The 27,475-nt window shown below is 45.8% G+C and overlaps 2 protein-coding genes across 10 annotated transcripts in view; one reads left to right on the top strand and one right to left on the bottom strand.

Annotated features, from left to right (window-relative positions):
- Positions 1 to 27,475, bottom strand: part of LOC111253430 (uncharacterized) — a 440,857-nt gene that overhangs the window by 270,852 nt on the left and 142,530 nt on the right. The window lies entirely within an intron of this gene.
- Positions 1 to 27,475, top strand: part of LOC111253425 (RNA-binding protein Musashi homolog Rbp6-like) — a 317,203-nt gene that overhangs the window by 172,555 nt on the left and 117,173 nt on the right. Inside the window, exons 6-7 of one of the 2 annotated variants that reach the window (XM_022812771.2) lie at positions 2,947 to 3,096; positions 21,361 to 21,453. In XM_022812771.2, coding sequence (XP_022668506.2) covers positions 2,947 to 3,096; positions 21,361 to 21,453 — 243 coding nt within the window. The remainder of the gene's footprint in view (positions 1 to 2,946; positions 3,097 to 21,360; positions 21,454 to 27,475) is intronic. The other variant, XM_086992763.1, reaches the window with a different exon arrangement.

Below are 27,475 nucleotides of genomic sequence, written 5' to 3' on the forward strand. Positions count from 1 at the left end.
ACTTTCACAAGAATTACCATTGCTACTTTGGGCTACAGAAGAGTCTAATGTTTAGGGTAATCAGTACAAGAAAGAAGCATAGGACTCCTGCAGCTGTCATGATTTGCTCGTGAAGTGCCAACAACCATTGATTGAAGCTAAAATTGGGAGAGCTAAATTGAACTACGTGTTTTTCCTGCAAGCTTTTTTTCCGTTTTTTGCTCTATGCACCCCGCCCACAAAAAGCAAGAAAAGCGAATCTGGTCTGTTCGCTGTGCCAGGCTTTAGATCCTTCGGCTAGTTGGGTCCATATCGAAGGAAGGGTTTTCTCCTTGGTCCTAGCTGCTGCTCCTGTGGTGAAGACGGTAATAGTGTTGAGGGCTTCGGGATTGGCCGCCCCGAGGCGAACACTGAAATGCCGATGTGAACAGAGACATGTTCCCCCAGCGTACCTTCTACTGGCGGGATTTTTCACGTGAGGAAGACCTGCTTCACTTGCGTGGTCCTACAATTTTTGGGCCTCTAGCTGCTGCAATAACTGCGAGAGCAACATCAGCTCCCTTTACGAGTACGCGGTTCTCTGTGGTGTGTGAGGGGAAAATACCGCTCGCGCACGATGTAGGCGTCTGCTTGTTCGGTCGTCTAACTCACCTGAAGTGGTTGAGAAGCCAAAGCAACGTAGGAACTGCCGCCGTCTACCAAAAAACCACGGAGCACTCAGTGTACCGCCTCGAACACACGAATTCTTGATGCGAAGGTACCTAATGCTAATCGCTCCGTTAGCACGTAAAGGGCTTTAATTTTAGTGATGTGTGATTTATCTACATTTCAAACGCATAAATACCATTTCACTGGGTATACCGCACTGACCTTGATGTTATCGTGGCGCATAGCTAATGGTCGCTTGACGTCACGTGGCAGGGAGACGCCACTCCGGTCAACATTGTTCCAGTTTATGTTGAATGAACTGAGTATGCATTTGTGGGGCTGAAGGCGGTGGCCTATCTGTTCGTGAAATTGTCCGAGGGCTATATAACACCGGCATGAGCTTTTGTTCTTCTATTAGTTTAACGACATAAAATACATAAAGTCCTCCAATCTGCATCCTTAATCTGACCGCGTGGCTGAATTATGTATATACTAGTGAGCATTGGTTCCATTGCGGAAGGTAGCAGTTTAGCTCATAGTACCAAAGAAACAATAGTGTCGATATGATTATATTTGGTGATCAAATGTAGAAACTTAATCATTTATAAACACAAGCGCACAGGTACACATAGCTCTAGTTCGGTTTCTATAGCTCCCACTGGTTGTGTGACAACCTGAAGTCAAGGTAGGGGAAAAAACGTGGCTGATATGTGGTAATAAACTGAGAATTCCGTTCAAGTTCTGAGCGGAACGCTATCTAATTGCCATAATTACCGGCCGGTGTGTCATCTCGTGTGTGGTCATAGGGTGTGTCTTAGACGTACGCACCCCTCACATCCAATCTGCCGTAGCAATGAACGTTTTACGCATGTTTATCGTATTTATTTCCCGTTATTAGCACCTCACCTCACCCTTCATCCATTGCTTGTCATCTGCCTGAAGTCCGAACTTGAGTTAACTGTTATGCTTGAGCAATGACTATAGAAGATATTCATAGCACTAATAGGGTATTTGCCATATTAGAATTTCAGTTATAGCTGAACGTTTTTTGTTGTTAGCATCACTATCTTTGTCAACGATGATAGTAATTTTTATTTTTACTTACAACACAAAAATGTATGGCTTCGTATAAGTTAACAGTTTCATAATACATTTATATTGTTGTAGAATTGATTATTTCACATGTATATATATATATATACATATAATAATGATTTATCGTATATGCTTAATAATTCTTGCGTTTGAATTTAATGGAAAATATATAATTCTCTATTTTATTCTTATTATTTGGCTTGAGTTATAATTTGAGCATTAGTAGCGGTAGCTTTCCTCATTAGTTCTGTTTAAACGGTCCAGCTGTTAGCAGTTATGGTATGTATCAAACAAATGATTTTCCTTTCCCTAAGAAGATAGCCAGTCATCTGTTGATGTTTAGGGCTATCTTTGAGTGTGTGTGTGTTTCGTCATTTTGTCGCATGTTTTTTCATGAATCGGTTGACGGGTTCGCTGCTGAATCATCAATCATCAAACTCCACTCCAAACCCGAACGATCCAACTGCTTCCGTGGTGACTCAATCGATGATGATGATGCCTTGATGACCATGCTTCTTCGATACGCCCTCCATCACAACCATCATTGACGGTGCCGCGACCGCTATCAACTATGGGAAAATACTGTATGTATATGGCCTTATGCCCGAACTGACCCATTTACTATTTGTCAAACAAACGCGTTCTTTTCCTGGCCCAATCCGCCATGACCTGAACCAAACTGAACTCGATCGGAACGAACTTGTTACTTCTCTCAATGGAAATATACAAACACGTGCGACTGGGTCTGCGTGCGCTTCCTGGCCATGCTGCCACCGTCTGTGCAAAACATGCCGATGCTTATTATCGATTCAACTTTCATATGCGCGTCGATCATCGACCGACCCTAACGGCGATCTTGCTGGGTTCCTGACGGTGTTTACTTACTACGGACCTCTCGATAAAAACGAACCTCACCTCACACATTGTACTATACACCAAACGATCTCCGCACATTAATTACGTTATGGTGTAATATACGCTGTCTCATTATACCCTCCCTTCCTATGCTCTGCTCGTGAATGCCCGTGAACGTTGTTGCGCCTCATTTGTCCCCACACGATCCTGCCACTCGAATTGGACTACCGACTCATCTATACTATGCTCTGGCCATACCATATGCGCTGCCGGTATGCTGCTCAACGCCAAAAACCCTCTGCCTGTTTCCCTTTACCTCTGTGCCTGAATAATGCGTGCAATACGATGATCTTGGTGTTGTGGGTTCAGGATAGTGCCATGTTGTCCGGGCCTGCTGATCAGTTTGCGGCCGCGTTCGAACTCGCCCTCGACGCCAAGCTAAACAAGTATATCCTTCAACAGACGCAGGCAGCCCAGGCGGGCATTGCCACTGCGGAACCCGCTGTCACCGCCAGTGAGGTGAGTTTTTTGCTTTTTTTTTTCTCTTCGGTTTTACCCGACCCCTTACACACACACAAACAAAGCGATGGGTGGCCTGACACAAGTGTACAGGGGGATACGCTCAGACAAACATCGAATCTGTAGAAAGAAAAGCTCAAATACCGCTTTTGAACGGCATGCAGTTTAGTTTTCAGACGTCTAGCATGATGTTAAAGAACTAGATTGGTTCAGCTTATCTGTCCCACTCCCAGCTAATAATGTAATACGCCACTATTACACTGAAGAGCGCAATAGTAGTTTAGCAAGACGATAGGGCAAAAGTTTAAGATACACGCCGAGGCCGTTGCCTTTTCTGCTTCTGTTCTGGGATATGTTCAGGGGACACACAGTATATTAGAAATTGCAAATTTTCGTTTCACACTCAACAACGTTTGGTCATTACGAAACGGACCGGTGTAGGTCCATTGCTCACTTAACTGTTGCTTTTTAAAGGCATAAAATTTCAACTGAAACAAGTGACGAGACAGAATACAAGCTAACATTTTTTTCCTCAAAACCCTATAGTGACGTACGCAATGGGGTAAGCACGTGCCGTATACGCAATCCCATTGTTACTATGTCGCCACAAGTACACCTACAATAGGTTATATGAACGAAACTGCCTGTGGAGCGAGCATCATGCACATACTCGAAAAATGTGTGTATCCCGAAGATTAGTGAATACACAGGATGTGGCAGACGATACGACCTGCTCGAACAAAAAGTCGATCTGCTGGTGCAGATTTATATGTCTGTTTCTGTTTTCTATAACAGATAGCTCGAAATAATTGTCAACCTGCGATATTTCTCCCAAGTGTGCCTTGTGGAGCATTCTATATGGCACGCTGCTGTTACATTTGATTGGTCCGAGTATTTTATTTTGCTAGCAATGCGTAGCTTTTTCGGCCGACGGTTGTCGACTAGTAGGACACCAGGCCCGCTTATGGGTTCACTCATGCTGTTGGTGACAATGATGATGCAAAAAGGTTGAGCGTTAAACGTACGGAGCAAACTGATCTGCTGGCCTGAAACGTATTGTGCTCGTTGGCATGCTTTGTCCTGTTTCTCATATAGTCTACCTTACATGTTGTACAGTAGATGCAAGTTTCGGTTCGAAATCAATGTTTGAACATATATACAGGGTGTGGTAAAAGATCTTGACAATGTTAAAAAGAACGGTATGACAATCGCTTAACGAAACCGTCGAGTGAGTGTTGCTCCACGCCATATAATCAGGCCACCCATAACTAGTCCAGCCTGATTGGTAGTCCCTTCATAAATTTGTCCGTTCGATTGTACCATTTGTCAGCGTTCTTAGTCTCATAACTGCTTGCTATATAAGAGGCTGACCATATAGTCGTTGATCTAACTGTATTTATCGAATGGTAGAGATAGACTTATTCATATTATCAATAAGTTAAATATGGATTGTCTCCCGTAGATGACAATATTTGCCGAGGTAAATGTTGTTAGATAACCATGTATTTATTATTAATTAAAATTTTATTGACACGTTTTTATGTAGGCATATGTACCTTCTATGACATTGCAGTTTATTTACGGACGCTCATTCACTCGTTGCGTCTGGACGTTTGGCTACAAAGTAGTTAGGGATCTCTTGTTTTAGCTATACTCGGTGGCGAATGCTGAGGTAGGTAACGACTAGCACGAGTCACAAACACGGAGAGTAGTCTGCCTTTTAGGAAACACAGACGCAAGAAACTTGAACGTGTGTATCTATTTCTTTCTAATATTTACCACCCACATTACATACATCATATTAACAAACGTCAGCAATATCAACTTCTACGTATTATCTCGCGCAAGTATTGCATCAGAAAACATCCTACGTTCGTACGAGTCTTACCCCAGTTGCTCTCGTCTATAGCGCTCCGTGTTGTCATATTTTCCAAGTGCAGCATAGCTCGTCAGCGAAGGCTAACCGTCACGCAGTCCTCGAACCAATTCTTCACTTACATAACATGCCTCTGTGTTTCAAGTTTTACGGCTGGCTCCTGCCATCACGAAACCAAGTCTGTCTGTCTGTCTGTCTATGCTGGGATTCGAACCTAGACCAGAACGTGTCCCTAAGGTTAGCGGGCAAACATAACATGCCTATCCCTTCATCATTTCGGCTTCCTCTATTACTGTGGCCTCTCCCTGTGAAGATACTTATACACTTCCGCCATTCTTCCATCAATCGCTCCGTTCTCTACCTCACTTTGCCTCTGTCTCATTCTCCTCCTGCCATTTATTGGACTTCCGTTTTCGGGCACCCGGCGATTTCCGTCTGACAAGACTTTGTTCATAGGCTTTTTTCGTCCCTATTTAATACGATGAAGCTGTTATGGTTCGCCCCGTCTCTCTACTACATTCTCTTCTTCAATTCCCTATGATGTAGACAAATCCTTCATGTATGTTTGCAAGATCCAACTTATATTAGCAGAAATGATAAAATATTTTACGACTGCGTAAAGTTATTTTTCCTTATTCACGAAAGTTACCTTCAATATCAGTTTACCACCATTGCGCATTCAAGAAGGGGTCCCATAAGGACTGGCCATGTGCTCATTTAAGAGAAGAAAAAATTCAACGACATCCGCATGTATGTATATATGCAAAACGCAAAGGCTAAGTAGTGTCCGGGACTTCGATCAGAAATTGGTCGTATCGTTTCGCTCAGGGGGGTTTAAGTGAATAGTCAAAATTACCGCCAGAGAGCTCTGATGGGCTTCAAAGCCGCGGGGGTTTGAAAGCATTTCGTACTAGGAGTCTCGTCGTCTGCTTTCAATGGTCCTTCACCCCATGCAAACGAATTTACGAGTACTAGTTTTAATTGTGCCTAAAGCAAGTTCGTGACTCCAACGTTGCCTACAGCTATTAAAACGGTATTCCAGCGATAGCATAATAAAACCATAGGACACAGTAAGCTCTGTGTAAAAATTCGAGTTCAGTCCTAGCATTGACTGTAAGTATAACTTAATGCAGATTTTTGACGGGAAAATATTATATATATATATATATATATATATATATATATATATATATAAGTAGAAAGAGAGTAGGGGCGAGAGGGAGAACAGTGTTTGAGCTAACTTATCTGTTATATAATGAGTCTTTTCTGAATCTCACCCGAGAATTCATGCTAGTCCGCGTTCATTCCCGATAGATATACGAGTATTAGATATATATTTGATCTTCCTCTTAAGACACTGCCCATTTCACTGTTTTTACAAGTATACGACGACAAAGGTCTTCCGTAAAAAAAGCATATATAGTGGAGGAACATCAGACAAGCAAAACCGTTACAGAAAATCTGTTTCGGCCAGACAGGCAGGTAACATTGGCCGTGTGTCTTCGACGGTTCGGACGAGCGGTTTCTACTGTTCAAATAGAGCGCGAACTTTCTTTTTTATTTCCGTAGCACACGGTTTGCATAGGTACGGGTTGTCCTTTTCAACGCTTTTCCTTTTTTTGCGCTGGGATCGTTTCCAACAGCCGATACTTTGCCCTCCGTTGGCAACGCGACAGGTTTTTTGATCGACACTCTCGACGACACACGAATCCTGACCTTTTTTAGAAATTGTTCTTTCCTGTCACCCTGGTTTTCAGCGGAACAAATCTTGCTTACCGTCAGGGACTGAATCTGCCTAATGGCATACGTAGCAATAGCCGTATAAGTTTTAATATTGCTGTATAATTTAAGACCACTGCAGCAGTTGAAACAAAGAAGTTAGCCGGTGAGTGCTACCACCCTCTGGTTAGTAAGTAATCCAAGTTTGATACAGTGATTCCTTGTCTATATTACAAAAAGCTATATGGACGGAAAAAAATCGTCTTGTTTTCAGTATAATTATTTAAAAAGATAACCATAAGGACGACACCATGTACTACGTATACTCACGTAAAGATTATCTCCAATCGAAATAAAGCGGTGGTTGTAGTACGATATACTCTCGAGACAAGTGCAAATAATTTTGTTTTGTCTTGTATATATACGTATACTATTACTTTCTTATAGCTAGAGATGATCACGCCCCACATAGAAGTCACCATCATCGGACGTTCTGCCAACATTATGACACTTCCATGACGTATTTTTACCGTTCAAATGTGGTTTGTTGGTGTGCTCTTTTGTGAAAGACGCCGCGCCTCCTTACGTTTTCTCTCGGCGCTAGTTTCGTCTTGCGTGCGTATTTCTCATTTGTACGCAACCTTGGGCCACTTCTGCGACGACTAGCGGCCGGACCAACATAATGGAACATCAGTGACAGTGACTTCGAGAGGGAAGAATAAAGAATCCCAACAGTAAACATGGCTAGTCGCTCATCGTAACGACTGCTTGATTCGTTCGGTGCGTGTGCATCTCGCGAGCCTGCACCTTTTCTCTGAGTCGTGCGTGTCTGCCCTTTAAGGAATCAGGTTAGGCGACTGTACTGCCCCCTTCGTCTAGTAGGTATGAAAAATTCGTCCATGAACGCTACTGCTAGCGTCAAACTTGTTGGATACGAGGGATATTCAACTAAAAGACACTACCCTGCACCTTCTGTTCAGTATCCTTTTCTCCTCACCCCCTTATCTTCGCCTTCCTTTCTCTAAGCTATTTCGTGTTTCTCCAGGCTCAGCAGGTTGTATTGAAGAGGGTCAAATAGATCTTTCAAAGCACACTTTTCTTAGGAAAGAGCTCACGCACTCATTAATTTTTTCGTCTGCTAGCCTCGTTGTACCCGGCCGCGTGTTTAACGTCGTCGCTTTCGGACAGGCCTTCGTGGTTGCCGTAACGCACTTGTATCGCAGCGTCCTGTGCACTCAATGAGCCAACGACTGAGCTTTGCGTCTTATATTCTTCATCTTCTTCGTTTCTCTTCTTTTGTTCGTTTTTCATGTGATGGTGGTTGGCCGCTCTCGGGTCTGCTGCCGAGGTCGTCTGCCCCCAATTATGCCGTTTTCTATCTCAGGCCTCTGGGAAACCTCTCGCCGTTGAGTTTATTCCCCAAACACTGCCTCAGGCCCTTCGCTGAAACTTACGAATAACATTGGCAGGGTATGCAGCAGTAGACCATTGTTGTTTGCTTACGTTCTTCGTCTGTCTCTGCGTGTCTGTCGTGCTGACTGGCTGCGACTGTTACAGATACTTCGGCTCGTGCACCGTCTGCTGTTACGACGGGGCTCTCTTTGAATCGAGAGAACGCACAGGCTTTAGTGGTTGGAGAGCCACTTAGGGCTAGCTAAAAACTAAGGCTGCGTTCACTCCATACCGCTCAGGTCAACGTTCAGCTTTTCCAGCAGTTATCGTTCGCCGCCCACCTACCCAGAGCTCCAATGAAGCTACTGGCGTTAGAAGCTGGCCTCTTGCCTTCACACACGTTACAATCCTTCTCTCACTCGTATCTGCTCGTCGTTTTTTTCTTCTTCTTGCAAAACGAAAAGTATTCTTTAAGGGGAAGTGACTTGCCCTCTCTATCAGACACTAGTATAAGACTCAGACTCGTTTCATCCCAGTATGGCGCAACCGTCGAGGCGTTTCTTTTCATGCTATAGTGGCTATGGAGAGTGCTCACTACTTCGCTGCGAGACGCATTTACAGAGTATAGAAAACGAAGGCTAAGCCTTAGCCGGGGACACGGATGAAGAGGGGCGGCTGCTGTACAGACAATGTAGGGGCCAAATTTTCAGGGCGGGTCGGTGCGAATAAAAAGTTGAGGTAATAAGCGGTCGCGCTTGTCGCCCGACCTGGCGGCGCGTTTTTCAGTTCTTCCCAGTCACCGTAGTAGCAGTTCTCAGTTCCGCGGAGCGATTAACACAGAGAAAAGGGAAGCGAGGGGGAGGGCGTTACACAGAATGCGGATGGAGCCAGACGGTTCTGGTAGCAACTCGGAGAGCAGCGGCGCAGTCTGTACGAATGAACGTGGGGCGATCGCGCTAAGACTACAGGTCAGTAAGAGCTGCTATGTACAAAGCTGGGAAGGGCACTTGGACGAGCGTGGCCTCAATTCGGTTCGCGAACTGCGTGCTGGTGGATAGATGGAGGAAAGGACTAGAGAAAAGGCAAGGGGAAGAAAGAGGTCGTATGTAGATGGCACTCACGCGCCACTGCACCTTCACTTCATTCAAAGGATTACGTTGCAGCGAGTTGAAAGGCGAGCCTAGAGAGGAGACTTGAAGGGAAGTAACGCGGAATAGGGGCTTGGGGGCTAGATTCAGCAGCTAGTCAATTGCTAGCGGGCTAGAGCAAGCCAGCCGGATGAAAAGTAGGCAGAAGAGGCCGGCCCCGCTGGTGAAGCCCCTGGTATAGCAGAGTCAAATTGTCGTTTTCGTGGTGGTAGTGGCACCATCAGTAGCACTAGCAACAGTTGTCGTGGTCGACGTTGTCGTCTTCGGCGTTGTCGATGTCTCCGCGATTTGTGGACATTGTTGCCGGCGCCGCGGTCTGACGACCGTGTTTCGGCCTCCATCACCGTCTTCGCCCATCACACCCAGTGGCTCATCCACCGATGCAGATGAAGCGTCGGGCAGAAAAACGTTTTCCGACTTTTGGTGGTTCGCCTGCTGCCGACCGTGTCACTTCGCTCTAACGCGCTAGCTTGTCCCGTCAATGCCCATTTCCACCCTCAGAGCCATGTTTCTGTCATGAATAGTAAGCGCTAGTGTGAGTCAAGCGGATAAAAGCGGAACCAGCAACAGCAGCAAAGAGGCGACGAGCCAAACGAGCGGCGAAGGGATGGAGTAATAGAGTGAACAAGCAAAACTCACTGATGCACTTCAGGCCGCTCGGCGTACAACGCTAGCAAAACTTAGATAGACGCGAAAAACGCAGTCACCGTTCGCTCTTCTGGCGTTACTACAGTCGCTGCTATTGCTGTTACGCCGGTTATGCGGACCGGGCGAATTTTTTTGGGACGTCACAGTTCTGTGTGAACAGCGTGCCTCTTAGTGATACGTGTATACGTAGTAGCCAAGCGTGGTTGTGAGGAACGTGAACATTCAGTTGAGGGTTACTCCCGGTGACCCCCTGACTCTGTTATTTGCGCCCTTTCGTTTTCGTTTAAAGGAAAAAAATGGGCGGCTAGATGATGAGAAGCAAAGAAAGAGGTTTTAGCAAAGAAGAAGCTACGCTGAGGATCCAAGCTGAAATCAAGCTGAAAGAGGAGCAGATAGCTAGAAAAGGGGAAACGCGAAGTCGGAGGAAATGATAGGCGAGTCAAATTGAAACGGGTGAATTGCGGGAACGGTTAGAATGCAATTTCGTACGATACAGATATGGAACGAGAAGGGTGTCAAATACTGTGCAAGGCGGGAACAGTTAAAAGCGTGAACGGTGATCGTAGCAGACGACGCGTGAGTTTTAGATATGCTACTGATCCTCGTAGTGATGCCGCTGCCACTAAATAGGATCAGCGGTGGGACATAACTAAATTGGAATACTGTGCTATTTCAGTGGTTCCTACTGGGTTACTCTGACCCTAATGTTGTTGGCATGTTTGAAATAAGCATATTCCTCATAAAAAGGGCATAGGAAAACTACATATCGTGCTTAAAATAAATCGAGATAAGGCACATTTGCACAAACAACATGATACACAGTCATTTGAAGGATTTATATAATTTAATATATATAAAATAGTGCAAACCTTGAAGAAAACAGAAGTGGAAAGTATTATATCGGTCTCATATTTTTCAGTTTTACGCCTGGTACTTTAGCCATAAAATGAAGGGCGAAGTATGTTCACGTCCTTATTCGGACCTAGAAGATCAAACGTCCGTAAGTTGCACAGGCAAGCACGTTAGCAGCTGCGCTATCACGGGGACACTATTATTTTAACAGTTACCAGTAATCTAAAACTACAGATAAATTGCCACATCTTACTATGCTCAAGCATATTGAAATTGAGTTGCGTACCGCGGGGCCTAGAAGGTAAAGCGGGTTGGTAGGAACATCTTCTACCGAAGACTCCGCTAGAAGATGCTTACGTTGGTGAAAACTTTGCCCTCGAATAGAGAAGAAACCTGCTGCAGAACAAGGAAAGACAAAATCGAGGTAAAGCAAAAGATAGGGCGAAGTTACACAAACAGGAAATACTGAATAGAAACTATCGAGCGTGCGGATATGAAAGAATGGTACGACAAAGACCGAAGATGCGAACAAGCGACCGACAAAAGGGAAAACAGTAGTAACCTGTTTCGCTGCTGAAGAACACGAAACGTGTCGTGAACAGCAGAAAAGTGTACAGAGGAACAAACGTAGTGAAGTAGGTCCAGCCGGATCTGTTCTACCTAACTCAACTACACAGCGGTTTCATTCAGACCAGCCAACACATGTGACCTGACATCGGTGGTGAATGCACGTAAAACAGTGGATAGAAGGAGCCTGCGGCTGCGTTCTCACCAGGTTTTTACCGGCAATCGAGCCAGTTGACGGGTCACACTGTCATCTCCCCGTCTGTTTGGCCTGCCGCAGGCCGTCGCCGCCACAATCCTATTCGGTCGATGGGAGCTTCAACTCAGCCGACTATACAGCAGGCAATGCTTCAGTGTCGTCTCGTGTTCGCAAGCAGTCTAGCGCGTTGTTCCTCTGTTCGACAGACCGCGGCGATGGCGACTGCTGCTACGGAAGCAAGCCCTCAACAAAAGACCCTTGCAGTCATAATTAGTCAGCAGCAGAAGTAATAGAGGCGTAGCGGGTGGCGAAGACGACAGCTAGTGGGTCTTTCACAAATAAAAAGAGAGGTTGAGACGAGAGGATTCTGCAAAGTGTATGGCTGTTGGTTGGAAATTCGGAATCGAGGGACTCGTGATAGTAGTGGTGGTTTATGGAACCTGTCGCGGCGGTCGCGAAGGTGGTGGGGCATGGGCTCCGCTAACGAAGACGACGCGGCCACGACTATTTTTGTCTGCAAGAAACGCCTGGCGAGCTCCGAAGCTTTAAGCAACCATCTTCCTAGAGCAGCTGCTCTTCTCATTCACTGAAGTCGCCGTTTGCTGCCTCCTCATGCTTTCTACCCACTGAATACCCCTTTCCGACAGCCCTTGATTCGCAGGTTTCTCTTTGTCGAACACACTCATCTGTTCCCTCCGTCCTCTTAGTGTAACCCCTTCAGTGAATCGGAAGAGTTATACGGACTCAACTACTGAACACCAGTATCACTGCACCGGTGTTACCCAGTGAGCTAACCACCTAAAGTCCGAATTCCTATCGCTCTTCGATCCAGGGTGCCCTTTCATTTTCCAACTTAAGCCTTCTGCAGCCCCCCACACGTTTGTGCTGTCATAGCTTGGCTTTCTTGTTGCTTGTGACTCTTTACCTTCGTTAGCTCATGCCCCCCCAGCGCCTAAGGCAATGGCATGCCTACAACTGGTATCCCTATTAACTTACCAGCGTTGCCAGTGCCCCACTGCGACCACAATGATTATGAACAGCAATAACCGTATGACTATTGATCCGACAAGCAGCAGCCCGCCCAGCAGTCATTCGCTAACGGCTAACCGCATTTCCTGTAGCTCTCGCACCACGGATCAGCACGCACTACGGCGCTGGCGATTGCAGCGGCGACAGTCCAGCGGCGACAGCGGAGCGGCGGAAGCTGCCGTAATACTATAGATGGTACGAGCACAGCCACTCCGGTACATTATACAGTTTTCGCCGAGAGTGGTAAAGGAGCTTATTATCTTAAAGGCCAGGAACGCTGTCAGGCCTTCGTTGAAGTGATGACAGAGCCGGAAACGGAACACTAGCCGAGGCTATGGCATATTGTCTTGTGTTTCTCACCGGCCGACAACCCACTACATATATAATAACCTTCACTAGAGTTGTTGAACCTTCTAGCGGTGAAGTTGGCAAACTGATGTCATTACAAACAAGCTCTCACAAAGGGACAAACGTATACACCTACAGAGAAGCAAACTTATTGTTCAAATGAGCCCCTAACTCGTGCGCAATAACGGCCTGGCATCCGTTCTCACAGAAGTAACCTGGCGTTGGTGGAGCTTATTTGTGGCCACGCCTCGATGAAAAAGTCGCACGTAAATAAGTCCAGATGAGTTCACGCAAACCAACCGATGGAAGCTACCGATTGTTAGCCAAAACAACAACAGTGAGTTCGTCGGCGGTGAAAGGCACAAAACTGGTAGGGCAAACGGATAGCCGGATAGATAGAAGTTTGAACCGGTTTGTAGCTGACGGCATGACGTTATATGTTACCCAACCTTTCGCTAGGATAATTTATGCAATAGGCTGCATGCAAGCGTGTGTACGTGTTGTGGGGTTGAAACTACGTTTATAAAGGTTGTTTTCTTTCTCTGAAAAATGTCCTCCACCTTGTGCATGAAAACAGTAACTGTAACAAGGGACCGATCACAATTTTTGACCAAATTGCTAACAAACGTGTCGTGGTCTTTTGCGCAAAATATCAGTTAGCTTCATCGCTTAACGGTCTGCTCAACATTACTGCATCCGGAAGCTAAAACATATTGATCCAAGCTAGGAAACCCGTCCTTCCAATTAGTGTTGATAAATCAATATATTGCGACAAAAATCGTCGTATGAAAAAACAGTAATTTATTTACATGTAAAGTTCTCCCTTCTTTATCATTATAACTTAATCATCATCATGTCTGTCATATCGATCTAAGTGCCTGATTAAATTTCAACAATCATTTTTCTTTTTTGCCGTCAAAAAGCTCCGCTTATTTTGTTTTGGTTAGAGTCCGTACACGATAACATATCATCGTGCACGTATCGACAATGCGCGTTGAGAGCAACGATAATGGTAACTGGTAATAACTGTTCAGCCTATCTGTGGCACCGCCTTCCCCAATACTGAGCCCTGATACACCTAGAAAATAAATCTAGTACTACGACTAAAATAGCACGAAGACCAATAGAAAAAAGCGATGTCCTTAATAACCCGGAAATCTTGACTTAAGACCGCTCCAGCTAGCATCAAAATGACATGACTCACTCGATGACGCATCGAGCGTCGCTCGATACAGGCAAGCCTCGACGCCGAGAGCAGGCAGCTATGACGCAGTAAAGTCAAACTATAACTGAGCGATCAGTGCAGGAAACATCAGGAAAAAAAATGAGGAGATACTGAGAAGGCAAAATCGAGTTGTGTTAAGGACGGCAAAGATTTGGGGGATCTCTCTGGTCCTCATTGTCGCAGCATTAGATTGCAGAACTGAGATGCTTGATGCAGCCACGCTTGTCGCTACCGCTCTGACCGGTGGTGTCGCTTGTGAAGGATGCAGTTGCTGACGCAGCACTTTGCCCATAACTGTAATTCCCCCTTTGCCCGCCATGGTCACCCCAGCTATTTTCAAGTCGTTTCTGCATTTTCTCCTCTGAGGACTGCCGAGCCGCAGTCCAAACCACCTAGCCCGACCCAGTCCGTTCGTTCAAGATTCGTTGCTTGGTTGTTGCAGAAGAACGAACCCCGCCTTGTAGCTTGTCTGCTTAACTGGCCTGTGGGCAGGAGACAAAGCGCATGCATCACACGAGGCGTAAACTCTAACTCACTTATCAGAGCTTTCTTCAGAAAAGAGAACGGATGAGTGATATTTATTATTGAAAAAATACCTCCTTCACAACAACATCCCCTAATCTCTACTATTTACTACTCCTAAAAGTATCGCTGAAGTTTTTACCGCCTTCACTTGTATGCTTTCTGCTTCTCCACTTTTCTCGTCCGTTCTTTGCCTAGCGCACTAGGCGTCGAACTGAGTCCTCTGAACTGAACTGAGCACGAAAAATGTCTTTCTCTTCCACCGACCGATTGCCCCTCGATCCCGGTTTCTCCTCAGGCAAATCGCAGTACTCTAGTTAGTTGTTAAAGATAAAACGAACGTGAACTAAGCTTTGCCCTGTCTAAGATGTTAAGGGGTTTTTTCCTCTCCGAGTACCATAAGGATGATGGTAGTGGTGGCTGAGATGGTGCTTCCGTTGTTGGCACTAGCTAGCTTTGTTGGAGGAAAAGAGACAAAGAACGAAGGACTTGCTACCGCTTCTGTTTCTCTTGACGATGCTACATCATCCGCAGCTTCAAACAGCAGCATCAAGAGGAAGCAATGCTTTGGTAAAAGAAGAGATCGCCGTTCAGACTGCAGTCTTGAACTAGACGAAGCGTCCAACCAACCCAACTGTGTCGCCCCCGACTTCGTGATAGCAGAAGCGGTAGCGGTTCCTGGCAGCCGGTGTCGGCAGCAATGTAGAAGGACAAAAACATTTTCGAAAGACAATGCCTTGCAGTACTCCTTGAAGAGGAGACAAAACGAGAGGAGTTTTGAATTGGGTGCTTGGCCTGCTGGCGGCTCGCAAGTGATACGCGCTTGGCCGTACCAGACAACCCAGCTGAAAGCAGAATGACAGAAGTGGTGGAGGCGCGGGAGGTACGAGAAGGTAAAGAACAACGGAACGGCTCAGGCCATGTCACCCGCAGACCAGATCCTACAGCCAGCGCCAGACAGCTTCGTCGTCAGCCAACACGGTCACTTAGGGCGTTACCAGTGACGACTTGTCCTGCCAGTGGTGCTGCTGCTTCTGATGCTTCGCCTGCGATACGAACAGTTACTCACTTGTCCTTCTGCTATTAACGATGCCTGAGGCTCTTTGTGAACACTGCATAATTTCTCACTCCCTCGCTGGCCTGGTGCCTTTTTGTAGGTAAAGCAGCAGCAGAAGCAGCGGCAGCAGGATGCTTTCAAAATTTCTTACACTCGAACTTGCTACTGCGGTGGCAGCTCGCTAGTTCGCTTTCTCCGCCAGTCGTGCTGCTGATGGTTGTCTGCTATGCTTCGCGTGTTTGCCTCTTCGTGTTGAGTTCCTGATGAGTTTGCGCGCACAAATGAATGTGTGCGTTATCGTTGCAATCGAAAATAATAGACTGGGAATAATAGTGCAAAGGCTGCGCCGTTACGTGGACAGTAAGGCATCCTGACGCGACCATGGAATACGCGGCGCTGATGAGACTGCACGAGGCAGCAGGACAAAACAAACAAAAGTGAACTAAGATGGAAGAGGAACGAATGTTTTGGAAAATGATGAGCTACATCGACACAGTTCAAGATCGAGACAGGGGATACAATAGCTAGAAAAGGCTGCCGTATGAAACGGAGTTTCTAGCACTATCAAAAAAGCAGCGTTGGAACATTTTGGATCAGGCGCTTTCCCTAATCTATTAATGATAATTATGCGCATACGAAGAAACCACTTATCAAATTACTCAGAAAATAACGATCCGCTGCACACAATGTTATTTCACGACACTTAGAAAAAGATAAATTTAAAACAAGGCATTGTATTCGTCGACAAATTGTATTATATAGCATGCTGTGTATATAATGACCGTGCTAAAAAGAAACGATTGTCCAGCAAGGTGCGCGTCTTGCTTTTCAGCCTTCTACTTAAAATCCTACTGTTTAACTCTCATCTTATCTATGCTACTGCTATTCTAGTGGTGACAGATCTAACCTTTAGCAAGTTTGTTGCTTGAATCAACAGGAAAGAGGCATCGTTTTGTATCCTGCTGCTCCTACAGCAGCAGGATGAGCGCATATCGCTCTTCAGTCATCCGCCAGTCGCCTGATCAGATATTCGGTCACTAGTTTCATTGTCCTATCATATGATAGGTTAGAATGAGGGGTTTATACAGCAGGACGTAGACAGTGTTCATAAGAGTTAAAGTACACGCGCGCAAACGGGTGTATGCTTCAGTGTTTGGACCAAAAATATCGCTACGTTCCAACGTCAGTGTGCCTGGATTCAACTTCCCTCGAAAGCGCAGCTCCGTTATATTTCTAGGAAACGTCCTGTGCATGGGTGTGAGCCCCATGTGCTTTCGAGTGTAGCACATATTATACACCTCTTATCGCTAAACGCACTGCTTATAGTCGTTGGCGCGATGAACAGTTGGAGGCAACTGCGAAAGAAAAAGGTGGACATTATTGGCGTCACTATCACGCAGATGGTAACTGCGAAAAGAGGGAAAATTTGTTGAGAAAAAGCAGGAAATTCATCCTGCTGCAATCGCTCCCGTCGGGTCCAGGAGCCGAGAACCAGGGGTAGCAAGGTATACAGCAGAAAAGACCCATTCCGTTTGAGATCGATTGTGGGTCTTGTGTTTTACTACGATTTCGGAGAACATCACCGTCTCTGCTGATTTGGCTCATTTACGCTAAAAACCGTGCTGCTATCAGTTCTGCTGCCATCTACGTAGAGACCAGTGAAGTCCTGGACGCTACCGCCGATGTCCTGCTAGGGAGCTCTTGGTAGAGTTCTGTTGGCTATGTTGACTAGCTGAATAACGGAAGTGTTAGTTTGCGTCAGTGGCATTTTCGCGACCCTGCCAGCTTTAAACAACTAACGGTAACCGACCATCATTCTAGGCCTTACCAGCAGCAGGGTAGGTTAGCTCAGCTTGTGTGCGTTTAGGCTCCTCTTTCCAGTACATCACACAGGTACCTCACGCCTTTCGCTGACTTGCTGAGGAAGTGACGGACCAGTCGTTGACCGCCACTAAATATTTTCCTAACAGGCGTTGATAATTCTTCTGAAAGCGTAGTGGGTAACGTATTTGCCTACTAATCTTCGGGACACGTTGTGGTGTAAGTTCGAATCCGGACATAGACACACTTCCTTTCGTACTGGAAGCCAGTAATCCAATAGAATGGCTAACGGCGATGCCGGACTAAAACTCTAAACGGAAAGGCGTTGACAATAGAAATGAATGACATATGGGAAGTAGAATTCATTCTAACTAATAATATCTAGATTGACCGGCTGACAAAACCATAGCTATGATAAGGACTAAGCCTGCCAAAAAGTATTTATCTACATAGAATGTATACTGTGGATGTGAGAATCTGTATGAGCGGTATAGTACTACGCTATGCGATAACTAGGCCCAAATTTTTTGCTCCGGTCTTCACGTTCCTGTTCCTCTCAAATCCAGGCGCCTATTGGCAGAGTCCCATAAACATGTTGGAGTCACCGGTTCCCGATAAAGTCCAGGTTTTCCTTTGCACATACCTGCGATGCGCGTTTTTGCACACGTCTTCAGTCCTTGGAACTTTGGCAAAGCCCGGTCAGGACCAGTAATGCTATATCTGCTGCTTCCGACAAGGGTTCGCCATATCCTACGATTGTGAGTCAGGTCACAGTCAATGTACCTCTTCTGTTTTAGGTTCATCTGAATGTCGCTGTTATGGTTAACCTCGGCGTCGGTGTTGGCCTTTTGGCGTTGTCATCCCCGCTAACGCAATTATCGTCACCGGTATCTATTGTTACACGAGAAATCGTCATGGTAGACAACGTTGGAAGCGGAACGAGTCGAATGGCGGCAGCAGTCGACTGTGGCAGCGATAACGCTCCCGGCGATCTCTGTTCAGCACAGGGGGGAAGCTTGTTGTACTAAGAGGAAGCCAATGGAAGGTAGAATCAGCTGTAGTAGTGTCGTATAGAGACAGACGAGCGAACAGAGCAGCAAATGTAGTGAAATGTGAGGGCGAAAAGAGGCTTACTTCAACTCTTAGCGCCGGGGGTGGTCTTCAGAAGAATGGTGCTCATGGTGCGGTTGATGTTGAGAGATCTTCGGGTGAAATTTGGAAAGAAGGGGACGAGTGAGGGGAAAAGGATGACGCTACGTTTTTTTGCTCCTGCTGCCGCCCGCCTACTCACAAACCGCTTGCTTTGGCCGACTAAAGGTTAGGCCAAATCCTTATCGCCGCGTGAGCCTACCATCGCGGTCGAACAAAACAGCAGACCTTTGCAGCGGGTGCCAGCGTTGTCCCTGATTTGAGGCCTTTCGAGGGACTGGAATCCTTTGGGGAACGAATATAACGATGGAAAACAAAGACGGGGGTAAGTTGGACAGTGGGTAAAAAAGAGCTACAAAAGGTAAGGCTGGTTGCCGGTCGTCGTACTGGCTAGTAAGGCCATTCTTTGTTACAACAAAATGTAAGAGCTATAGAAGGCACTCGCAAAGAATACAAGGAAGCGGGTTGGCTTATGGCAGTAACTAGGGCAAAAGCAAAGAACCAAAAGGTGCCGCTGCTACTGCTTTAGCTGTCCGACGAGACAAGAAATAGAGTAAATTGATGAACGATGCTTTTGCTCCTTCCGATGTTGCCTAGCCATTGGTCAGCCGGTAGTCAGATGCTGTTAGTTTCCTGCCATCGTTGCCAACGTTGACATCCCACCTCTACCGTTGTTACCCCTTGATCGGTGGTCAAAAACGACGACGATGGCGGCAATGATCGGACAGCGGATCGACTATATATATATATATATATATAGGCTTGGACTTCCCATCTGTGCCATTACTCCCACTCGGTCTCTTGGACCTTGCAAGATCACACGACACCCAAGTCACTAGACGACCGGACATCGGAGCAGACCCACCATCTGCCAATGGCCTCAGCGGCTTTTTCTCGCCGTGTAAGCTTTGTCCGCCTTAGCCTTCTATAGCAAGGTAGCAACTAACGAATTACTCCATCGAAGTTGTTGTATGAGATACAATCAGTAAGTCATGAGCAACCCTATGGAAGGACGGAGGCTATAGTGATGGCGTGCAACCGTGAAACGCTGGCAAAGGTTGTTGTTAATGTTGCCGATGTTACTATTATGGTAACAGTGGTTATGGTGGTCGTAAAGGCTGGACAAAATTGCACTTTGTCGTTGTCGTTGTAGCGTGCCAATCATAAGGTAGCCTAAACAACATTTGTGTTGACCAGGTGGTAGATTCACTGCGTCATTTACAGGCCGAGTGTCCGGAGCATGCCAGTAACATAATAATAACTGCTATGAATCAATTGAACTCCGTTGCTTCCTAAAGCATCATATCTCAATACGTGAAGAAACAAAAGGTACAGGCGGAAGCTTGGCAGGGTATACACACCCCCCATGCTACACGGAGGTAAGCAGTTTAGAATATCAGGTCCTATAAAGCACACAGTATCCCCGTAGTGCTTAAAGCCTTTAGAGTTATCATTACACCCAGACGTAGAGAGATTTCACTGTTCGAAACGTTGCTATATAACGATGAGGGACGTATGAGAATTTGACATTACGTACTTTTAGGGGCACGATTTGTTAAAAATTCTTCTAGGCTGTGTGGCGACGATCATTTTTGTGTTAGTAGCAGCCAGAGTGCTTATTCTAAACTGCCTTAGCTAACCACTGAGACGCTGCACTAAGGGTTAGCCAAGCTTGAGAAAGATAAAACGAAACCGAGGGAGAATGAAATCTTCAAGGGCGCGAGAGTGGTCTGCGGTTTAGCAAGCCACTGGGGAAGAAAATTTTATGTAGAACGAGTAAGATTAGGTGTCTGTACCCTTGGGTGCCTAAATGAAGATTGATTGTAGATTGTGTAATTCTGGGTGCCTATAAGTCCACGCGCTGTTCACCGCCACGGGTTCAGGTGAGCATTCAGTGTGCTCTCACTTTAACTGCAGCGTGTAGCCACAGGCAACGACTCGGCTGAACGGACGGAGCCCCGAAAAGGAGCCTCAACGTATCTTGCACCTGTGCTATGCGGCATATTGTACACGCCTCAATGTGTGTAACGAAGCTCTTTCATTCGTATAGCTACTCGAGCTCTGTCCACCGGATGCGAACGCATATAAAGGACTGTAATAAGAATAGGCCTACCAGAGTTTCCAGGATGGCCTGGGACAGCTTCATATTTCAAGGTGTATTAATAACATAATATTAGCGTATTGAAACCATAGTAACGAAATATAATAAACCTGTGTAAAGAACTGAAAACTTGCAGTATCACCATGATTTAGAGGAAGGTACTTCGTTTTCACGTTGATTTAACATTATTAACAAAAATCATACGTTTCCTGTAGCAAGTGAATAGCGGAAATACGCGTCATCTATTTTGGCGAAAAAAATCAGTCTTTCCTTCTGGAAAGCTTGCTTATTAGTATGTTGTGTTTATCACACTCGTTTGAGCTAGACCCACAGGAAACGTCTAGAACCCCGTACATTGGACTCTGGAGAAGGAAGAAAAAAACTTTGCTGTAATTTACGATGACTGTGATTCAAATTTGATATCGGTAGAATATTGTCTTGTTTTGTTTGGACTATACAATAGGTACTTGTTTGTTTTTTACGTTACACATTACGCATTGCGCATCGATCGTAGTAGCTTCTTCCACTGTAACTCTTCCTCGGTCATATTTCGTCGTGTTTGATTATTATTTTACATTGATTCTATCAATTTCTCTAATCGTCGCCTTTTTCAGATGGTCACGCGAACAAAAAAAGTATTTGTAGGAGGCCTCTCAGCACCCACTACACTCGAGGACGTGAAAAATTATTTCCAACAGTTTGGACGGGTGAGTACCAGTGACGTACTTAATTAGTTAATTGTTTTCGTTAAAAAATTTTCTATACACAAACTTATATGAATTTTGTTATCCATACAGATATCAGAACGCAGTCTTGAAGATCAAGCTTCCCGAACAAAAACAATAAACTTGCAAGATAGTCAATGTTAGTTGTTTGGTCCTAAACGAACACAAGCGGTGTTTCCAATTTATTAAACTTTTTCGCGACTAGTCTCTTAATGAAGCATTGCCTTTCCCCATACATACTTTTCAAGTTTCTCCATCAAACTCCAATCAGCAAAGTAGAATTCTTACGAAGTTTGAATCGGTTGCTGACACGTACCTCACACAAGATCTCAGTGCCAGCCCTGGGGCTACGCACGCCATCACGCCGCATTTCACTTCTCAAGATGCGCTCTGGCTTCGAAAACACCATTTCTCTGTTTCTCTCATCATCGACCCATGTGTTTTCCTTGTGCCGGAATCGTGGGCTGAGCTACCTTTCGCCTTTCTCGCTGGATCTCAGCAGCGATAGTAGCAGCGCAGCTAGAACGAGGCCAAGCAAACAACAGTCTCTACTGTTCTGACTCAAGCGCTCAATGGGATAGCTGTATCCGCTTCGAGCCGGCCCTTCTCGGCCGCCAGTGAGTTGAACCTCTGTTTTTTATAGCCGACAATTAATACTCCCGACCAATGTGCAAATCCGGCGGCCAAGTGCTTAGCGGCCATTTTAATGGGGCCACTCGATGAGTTCGGGTGTGGGTTTCGGGGTTTGAGTAACGGCATATTGAAAATTGGCGATTGGGATCGACGCTTTACTCCACTAGGGATTGCGATTGTGTGAAGTGAGCCATGAACAAAGTGTAAGCTAGGGGGGCATGATGGGCTAAGTTAGGTTCCTGCTCGCTCCCTGCTTACTTAGCTGTATAGGTGACTGGCCTCCACCTCTCAGAGATGCTTCTTTTGATTGCTTGCGAACGAGTTTGCTCGTTCACGCACCAGGTGAGGGATTCCAGCGACTACCTTCTGTAGAAACCCGTCCAGCAAGGGATGCTTTTTCTACAACAAGAACACTTTTTGCCTTACAGAGTGAGCCTTATGAGGAAGTAAATCGTTTCTATATAGCAGTATATAATGATAGTAAAAAGAGGGGTAAGTAAGAGATCAAGATCAGTGGCCGGCGTAGCTGAGTATGGGCTGCACAGTACAGTGAGAGCTTCGCGGTTTGCTATCTTGCCATAAGCTTCATGTTGCTAACATAGATCAAACCCTGAGCTTGCCCCTTCTCTTCCCGTTACCCACCAACCGCTATCGTCATTTCTCCCGTTTTGTCAAGCCCTGGTTCGCTGTATATCGTTTGCGTCAGTTAAAACTCTTCCAATGGCCTCTGTGTTACTACGATAACTCTGACAAATTTTAAGTAACGCTGTTTGCCGATGCGACTCAGGCACCGTGGGGCCCTACAGGGGTGGCATGAGCACAGGGTGCAGTCCAGTAAAGGGAGAGGGAGAATGACACGATAGAAAATGCAGTAGCAGGCCGATTCGGGTTGAGCGGAGCCCATTTGCATTTGGACAAGTAGCAGTAAGCAGCCGTGGCCAGGCTATGGACTGGAAGCTAAGATCGAGCTGTTCCACGGGGCTGCATTAGGAAACGCTACAGTGGCAGTGTGGGCTGTGAGCAGTCCCGCAAAAGTGGACCCAGCCGCTGAGCTAGATTGGCGCCTTTCTCCTACTGCGCTGATTGACTTAGGACCATGAAGGCGGCGCCGGCACAGTGGGAACTTTGGCTTCGTTCATCAACGTTTGCGTGAGTTTCTACTTCCATGAAGCACTAACGCATGGCTTTGCAGACCTCTTCTTTTCGGCAGCAAACAATGTGGTGCACGTTCATTCTGCCGCGCAACGTCCGACCAACTAGAAGGTGGAACTGCGACACGACGGACAGTTACTGGGGTAAAAGACGTCGGTGGGAAAAGGGGTGAGATCCAGGGGTTTGAATACTCGTGGTCACCTGGTCAAGCGACCAAGCAGTCATCTACGTTCTTGACGAAACATCGGTGGTAAAACTGTTAAATCCGTCACCGTCAGTAGCGGCAACGTTCACCTATGGAGATCGGCTGAACTGCCCTTCTGGCCTGCTTGCCAGAATACTTTGCCATGTACATGAAAATTACGTGGGTACCTGGTTCGTGCGTCACTACCGGGTTGCGGGGATAGATACTTCAGGTTGGCCCTTGATTTGAGTGACTGATCGGGACGCCGCGTCCCTGTTCGATCAAGCAATGTTCTATGCCAGGTTTATCGTTACATAACTCTCTCTGTCTCGATTTTTCTTTCGTATCTCTCTGCGTTTCTCATCCTACCTACAACGATGGGGCAATGTGGCTGAAGCGGTCGTTGTCAGCTTAACCGTCACTGTTCGTCCCCCGGAGGTGTTCTGTAGCATTTTCGAATTGTGACCGGAATTTTAAAACAAGCGTATCCCCTCGCTTTTCTGAGGGTTTCCTTTGTGCCCACACCTGCCGCTGTTCTTTTATGTTTGCGCTGACGTCAGTTGGAATGTCACGATTCTGTAGCTTCCTGCAGGATTCTGTGTGTACAGCATTTGTTTAAATTACTTCAGCACCGACTGGCTGTTGTTGTCGAGACAAGACATTGTTAGATTGACGGTTTGAAGATTGACACAAAGGACATTTGAGATCATAGCCCTGCTCTAAAAACCTAACAACTTCGATATTTAAGGTTAGGCCTGGTGATGGCTATATTACCAGTAATAATAGTTAACCGCTGAGCGATGCATATCGATATAATATATATATATATATATATATATATATATTAATGATGCGAACGATGGACGATTTCTGGGTGGGTAAAGCAACAACGCGTGGCGTCGAAGCTCAAACCAAAATAGAGGAACTATTGTCTGTAAAGGACAAATTACTCTCACATGACCTGCATGGAAAAATTGCGCTGCTTCGCTAACCCTTTGATAAGAACTGGGAATATCAGGCCGTATAGCCCGTCGCGTTTGTCTACAACACGTTCGTTATCAGGCTTTTACTTGGACTTGTAGGGCTTACTATATTTGTGCAATCCGCACTTCACAGAGTCCAAATCAGAAGCTGCTGCTATCCTACGAGGTCAGGGATTTATTTCTGAAAAATTCGCTTTCCCGAACAGGGTACATGTTTTGCTTTCGGAGTGAAGGCCACAGATAAGTTGTCCGACGACTTCTTTTCACTAGCACCTAGGTTAAGATAATGGGTGTTATTTGTCTCAGCTCCTAAAAAGGTATTCTGTAATATGTTCTAACTACTCAAAAATCATTTTCGCCCATTGTAAATGACAAAGGTGACATCAAAAATATACCACTGCCTTATGTAAATCGTGTAGAAAATATTGTTGCAGGGCTCGAACGTACTTTCCCAGTAAACATAATAAAAAAATGTATTTCTTACGCTTTTTCCTCTTTGTCCTCCACTTGTTCCTCACACAAATTGTAAAATTAAGCTAAATACCTGGCCAGCGGAGGGTTCAGGGCAGATATGAATGGTTGCTTTTTGAGGGAGCTTTGTTCCAACATGAACGATACCGCGAACCAGTAGAGACAAGTTATATAGTAGGCTCAGTGATATGGACGCAAATTTTTACTGAATTTATCCGCAGTGTTCGCCCCCGCTTGCTACTCTCACTCATATAACTTATTAGTTTCGACCCTATTTCGACAATTTCTCTGCAAGTGGGTGAAGTTGCCGAAGCACTTGATGACGCGTAATCTCAACCAGCAGCAGTAGCAGTTAATATTAGGGCTATTGCATCAATTGTCTTGGCTAGGCTGTCATGCCTGATGTTCCTTGGCTACTCATTTTGTCGTTGCACAATGTGTGAACCCTGAAGGGCCACAGATCAGGGACGAGTGCAAGCGGATGAGTCTCGTGTTGTTCACTATATACAGAGTTATACAATTATTATCATAACATTTGGCGTTCCGTTTTGTACCACTAACTAAATTTTGTAAATAATTCGATACGAGCAGGGCACTTGGCGTTGGCGGCGTCCTACAGCTTTACCATTACGTGATTGGTTACACTGTCACGTTAGATAATCTCCCTACATAATATATACGCTATTAATTATAGTAGCATCAAAGAGCCACGTATTTTCGCCTGTGAAATCTTACTACGACGACGAACGCATATATATACTAACCAGCAAAATCTAGTAACACGTTATTGTATTTCATCTATTCAGTCCATTGACATGCAGACTTAACCTTAAATGACCTTAAAGGCTAGGCTGCGTCGCTATAGAGGAGGAGGCAGCAGCAGCCCCGCCTTCGAGACTCGTTCGGCGGTTTCGTTTGTTTCGTGATATCTAAGCGATATTTGTAATGAGATCGCCGTCGTTGAACAGATTTCGTTTGCTCGGCGCTTGTCCTCATACACATGTATATACATATGACAGTCATGAGGTTGCCTCAGAAAAAACGAAGCACTAGCGAGGCAAAGGCAAACGAAGCCTGGATGGTGGCCTCACGGACTCCCGAGAGTTCGCCCGAGTACTGGAGAGACGCTAAGGACGACATGAGATGAGCGCCGCGGCGCACTCGGCTTGCGTCAGTTATAAATGACAATGTGGTGCTGCTGTCTTTGCCGCGCTACCGAAATCGCTGCTGTTGCTGTAAGGGTGCCTGCCAACTGTTTGGCTTATACGCCTTTTTCTTCTTGACAGGCCTTCCTCCTGAGAAGGTTGAACGAGGAAGAGTACACGGCGATCCTAGATCCAGGACCAGGGGTGCTTCCAAAACAGGGCAGGCCAACGAAAGGGCAGTCGATTGCCAAAGGGGCGGCAGCAGCCGTACAGGAGTTGTGAGGATCACATAGCGCAAAGCACTGCGACGACGAAGGCTACTAGCTGTAGCAGAATGTAGCAGCAGGAACCAACTCTTGGATTTGAAGGTTCCCCCGCCTTCAAATACAACCATGCCTCACGTCTCCCCTTGCCCTCTTGCTTATTTATGGTTCACGACATTAATCATCGGGTTGCCTCATTTGTGTGGAGGACCGGCAGGCTTAGGCCGAGAGAGGAAAGTCAGAGCAGCATAAAACCGCTCTGGTTCGCCGGAGAGTTGAAGGACGGAATCAGCAGGCATTGGGTATGCGGTATAGGGTATTTATAAGATTGGTATAGTATTGATAGTTGGCAGTCGCTGGCGCAATTGGATGGGAGAAAAAGAAATTGGGGCTAAAATGGGACAAGTTGACCCATTTGGCCACTAAGGCAGGGCACTTCGAGAGCGGGTGATAAACGAAACAAGAAGAGCAGAAGAAGTTTAGAACAGCTCTAAGAAGGCCCAGAAGAACAAAGCAGGCCTGAGCAGGTGCAAGGAAAAAGGAGGAAAGTCGGCCAGAGTTGGGGGCATAACAGAGCGCAAAGATCAAAGAAAGAGGCTGACAAAAGAGTCGGAGAAAGAAAGAAATAGAGAGAAAATAAGATGATGCCAGGTTAGAGGGGCAACGAATGTTAGGAAATATAAGCAACGGGAGTTGACGTCTAAATAGGAAAAATGTTGCAAGAGCCACTTGCAGTTACATCCATACTGGTGACAGTGGCAAACGCTAATGACGACGTTATGGAATGGAATCTATATTTGATGATTCGAATATACTCTCTATTTAGAGATCCTTCAGTTATATACCTGTAACGTAGCCAAGTTGCTAAATGAGATCAACCAGCTAGGCATAAGATGGTATTGGTTTTGCATTTATACTGTACTATAATAGCTAGCTAAATAATGTATACTCAGCTCGTCTATTGAACTAGGGCATCTAGTCTCTCTATTTGACCATTAACTACCCATTGCACATATGTGTACAGTAACAATAACACACAGTACGGCAGCATGGCATCTGACACAACTTTCGTAGCGGCGGCAGTGACGAGAAAGTCGATTAACCTTCATTCGACATTCAGTGTGCCATGATGATATTCTCATGCAAATATTTATCTATAAAAGCAGCGGTGAC

The sequence above is a fragment of the Varroa destructor genome, unplaced genomic scaffold, assembly GCF_002443255.2.
Source record: "Varroa destructor unplaced genomic scaffold, Vdes_3.0 BEIS01000006.1, whole genome shotgun sequence".
NCBI classification, from domain to species: Eukaryota; Metazoa; Arthropoda; class Arachnida; order Mesostigmata; family Varroidae; genus Varroa; species Varroa destructor.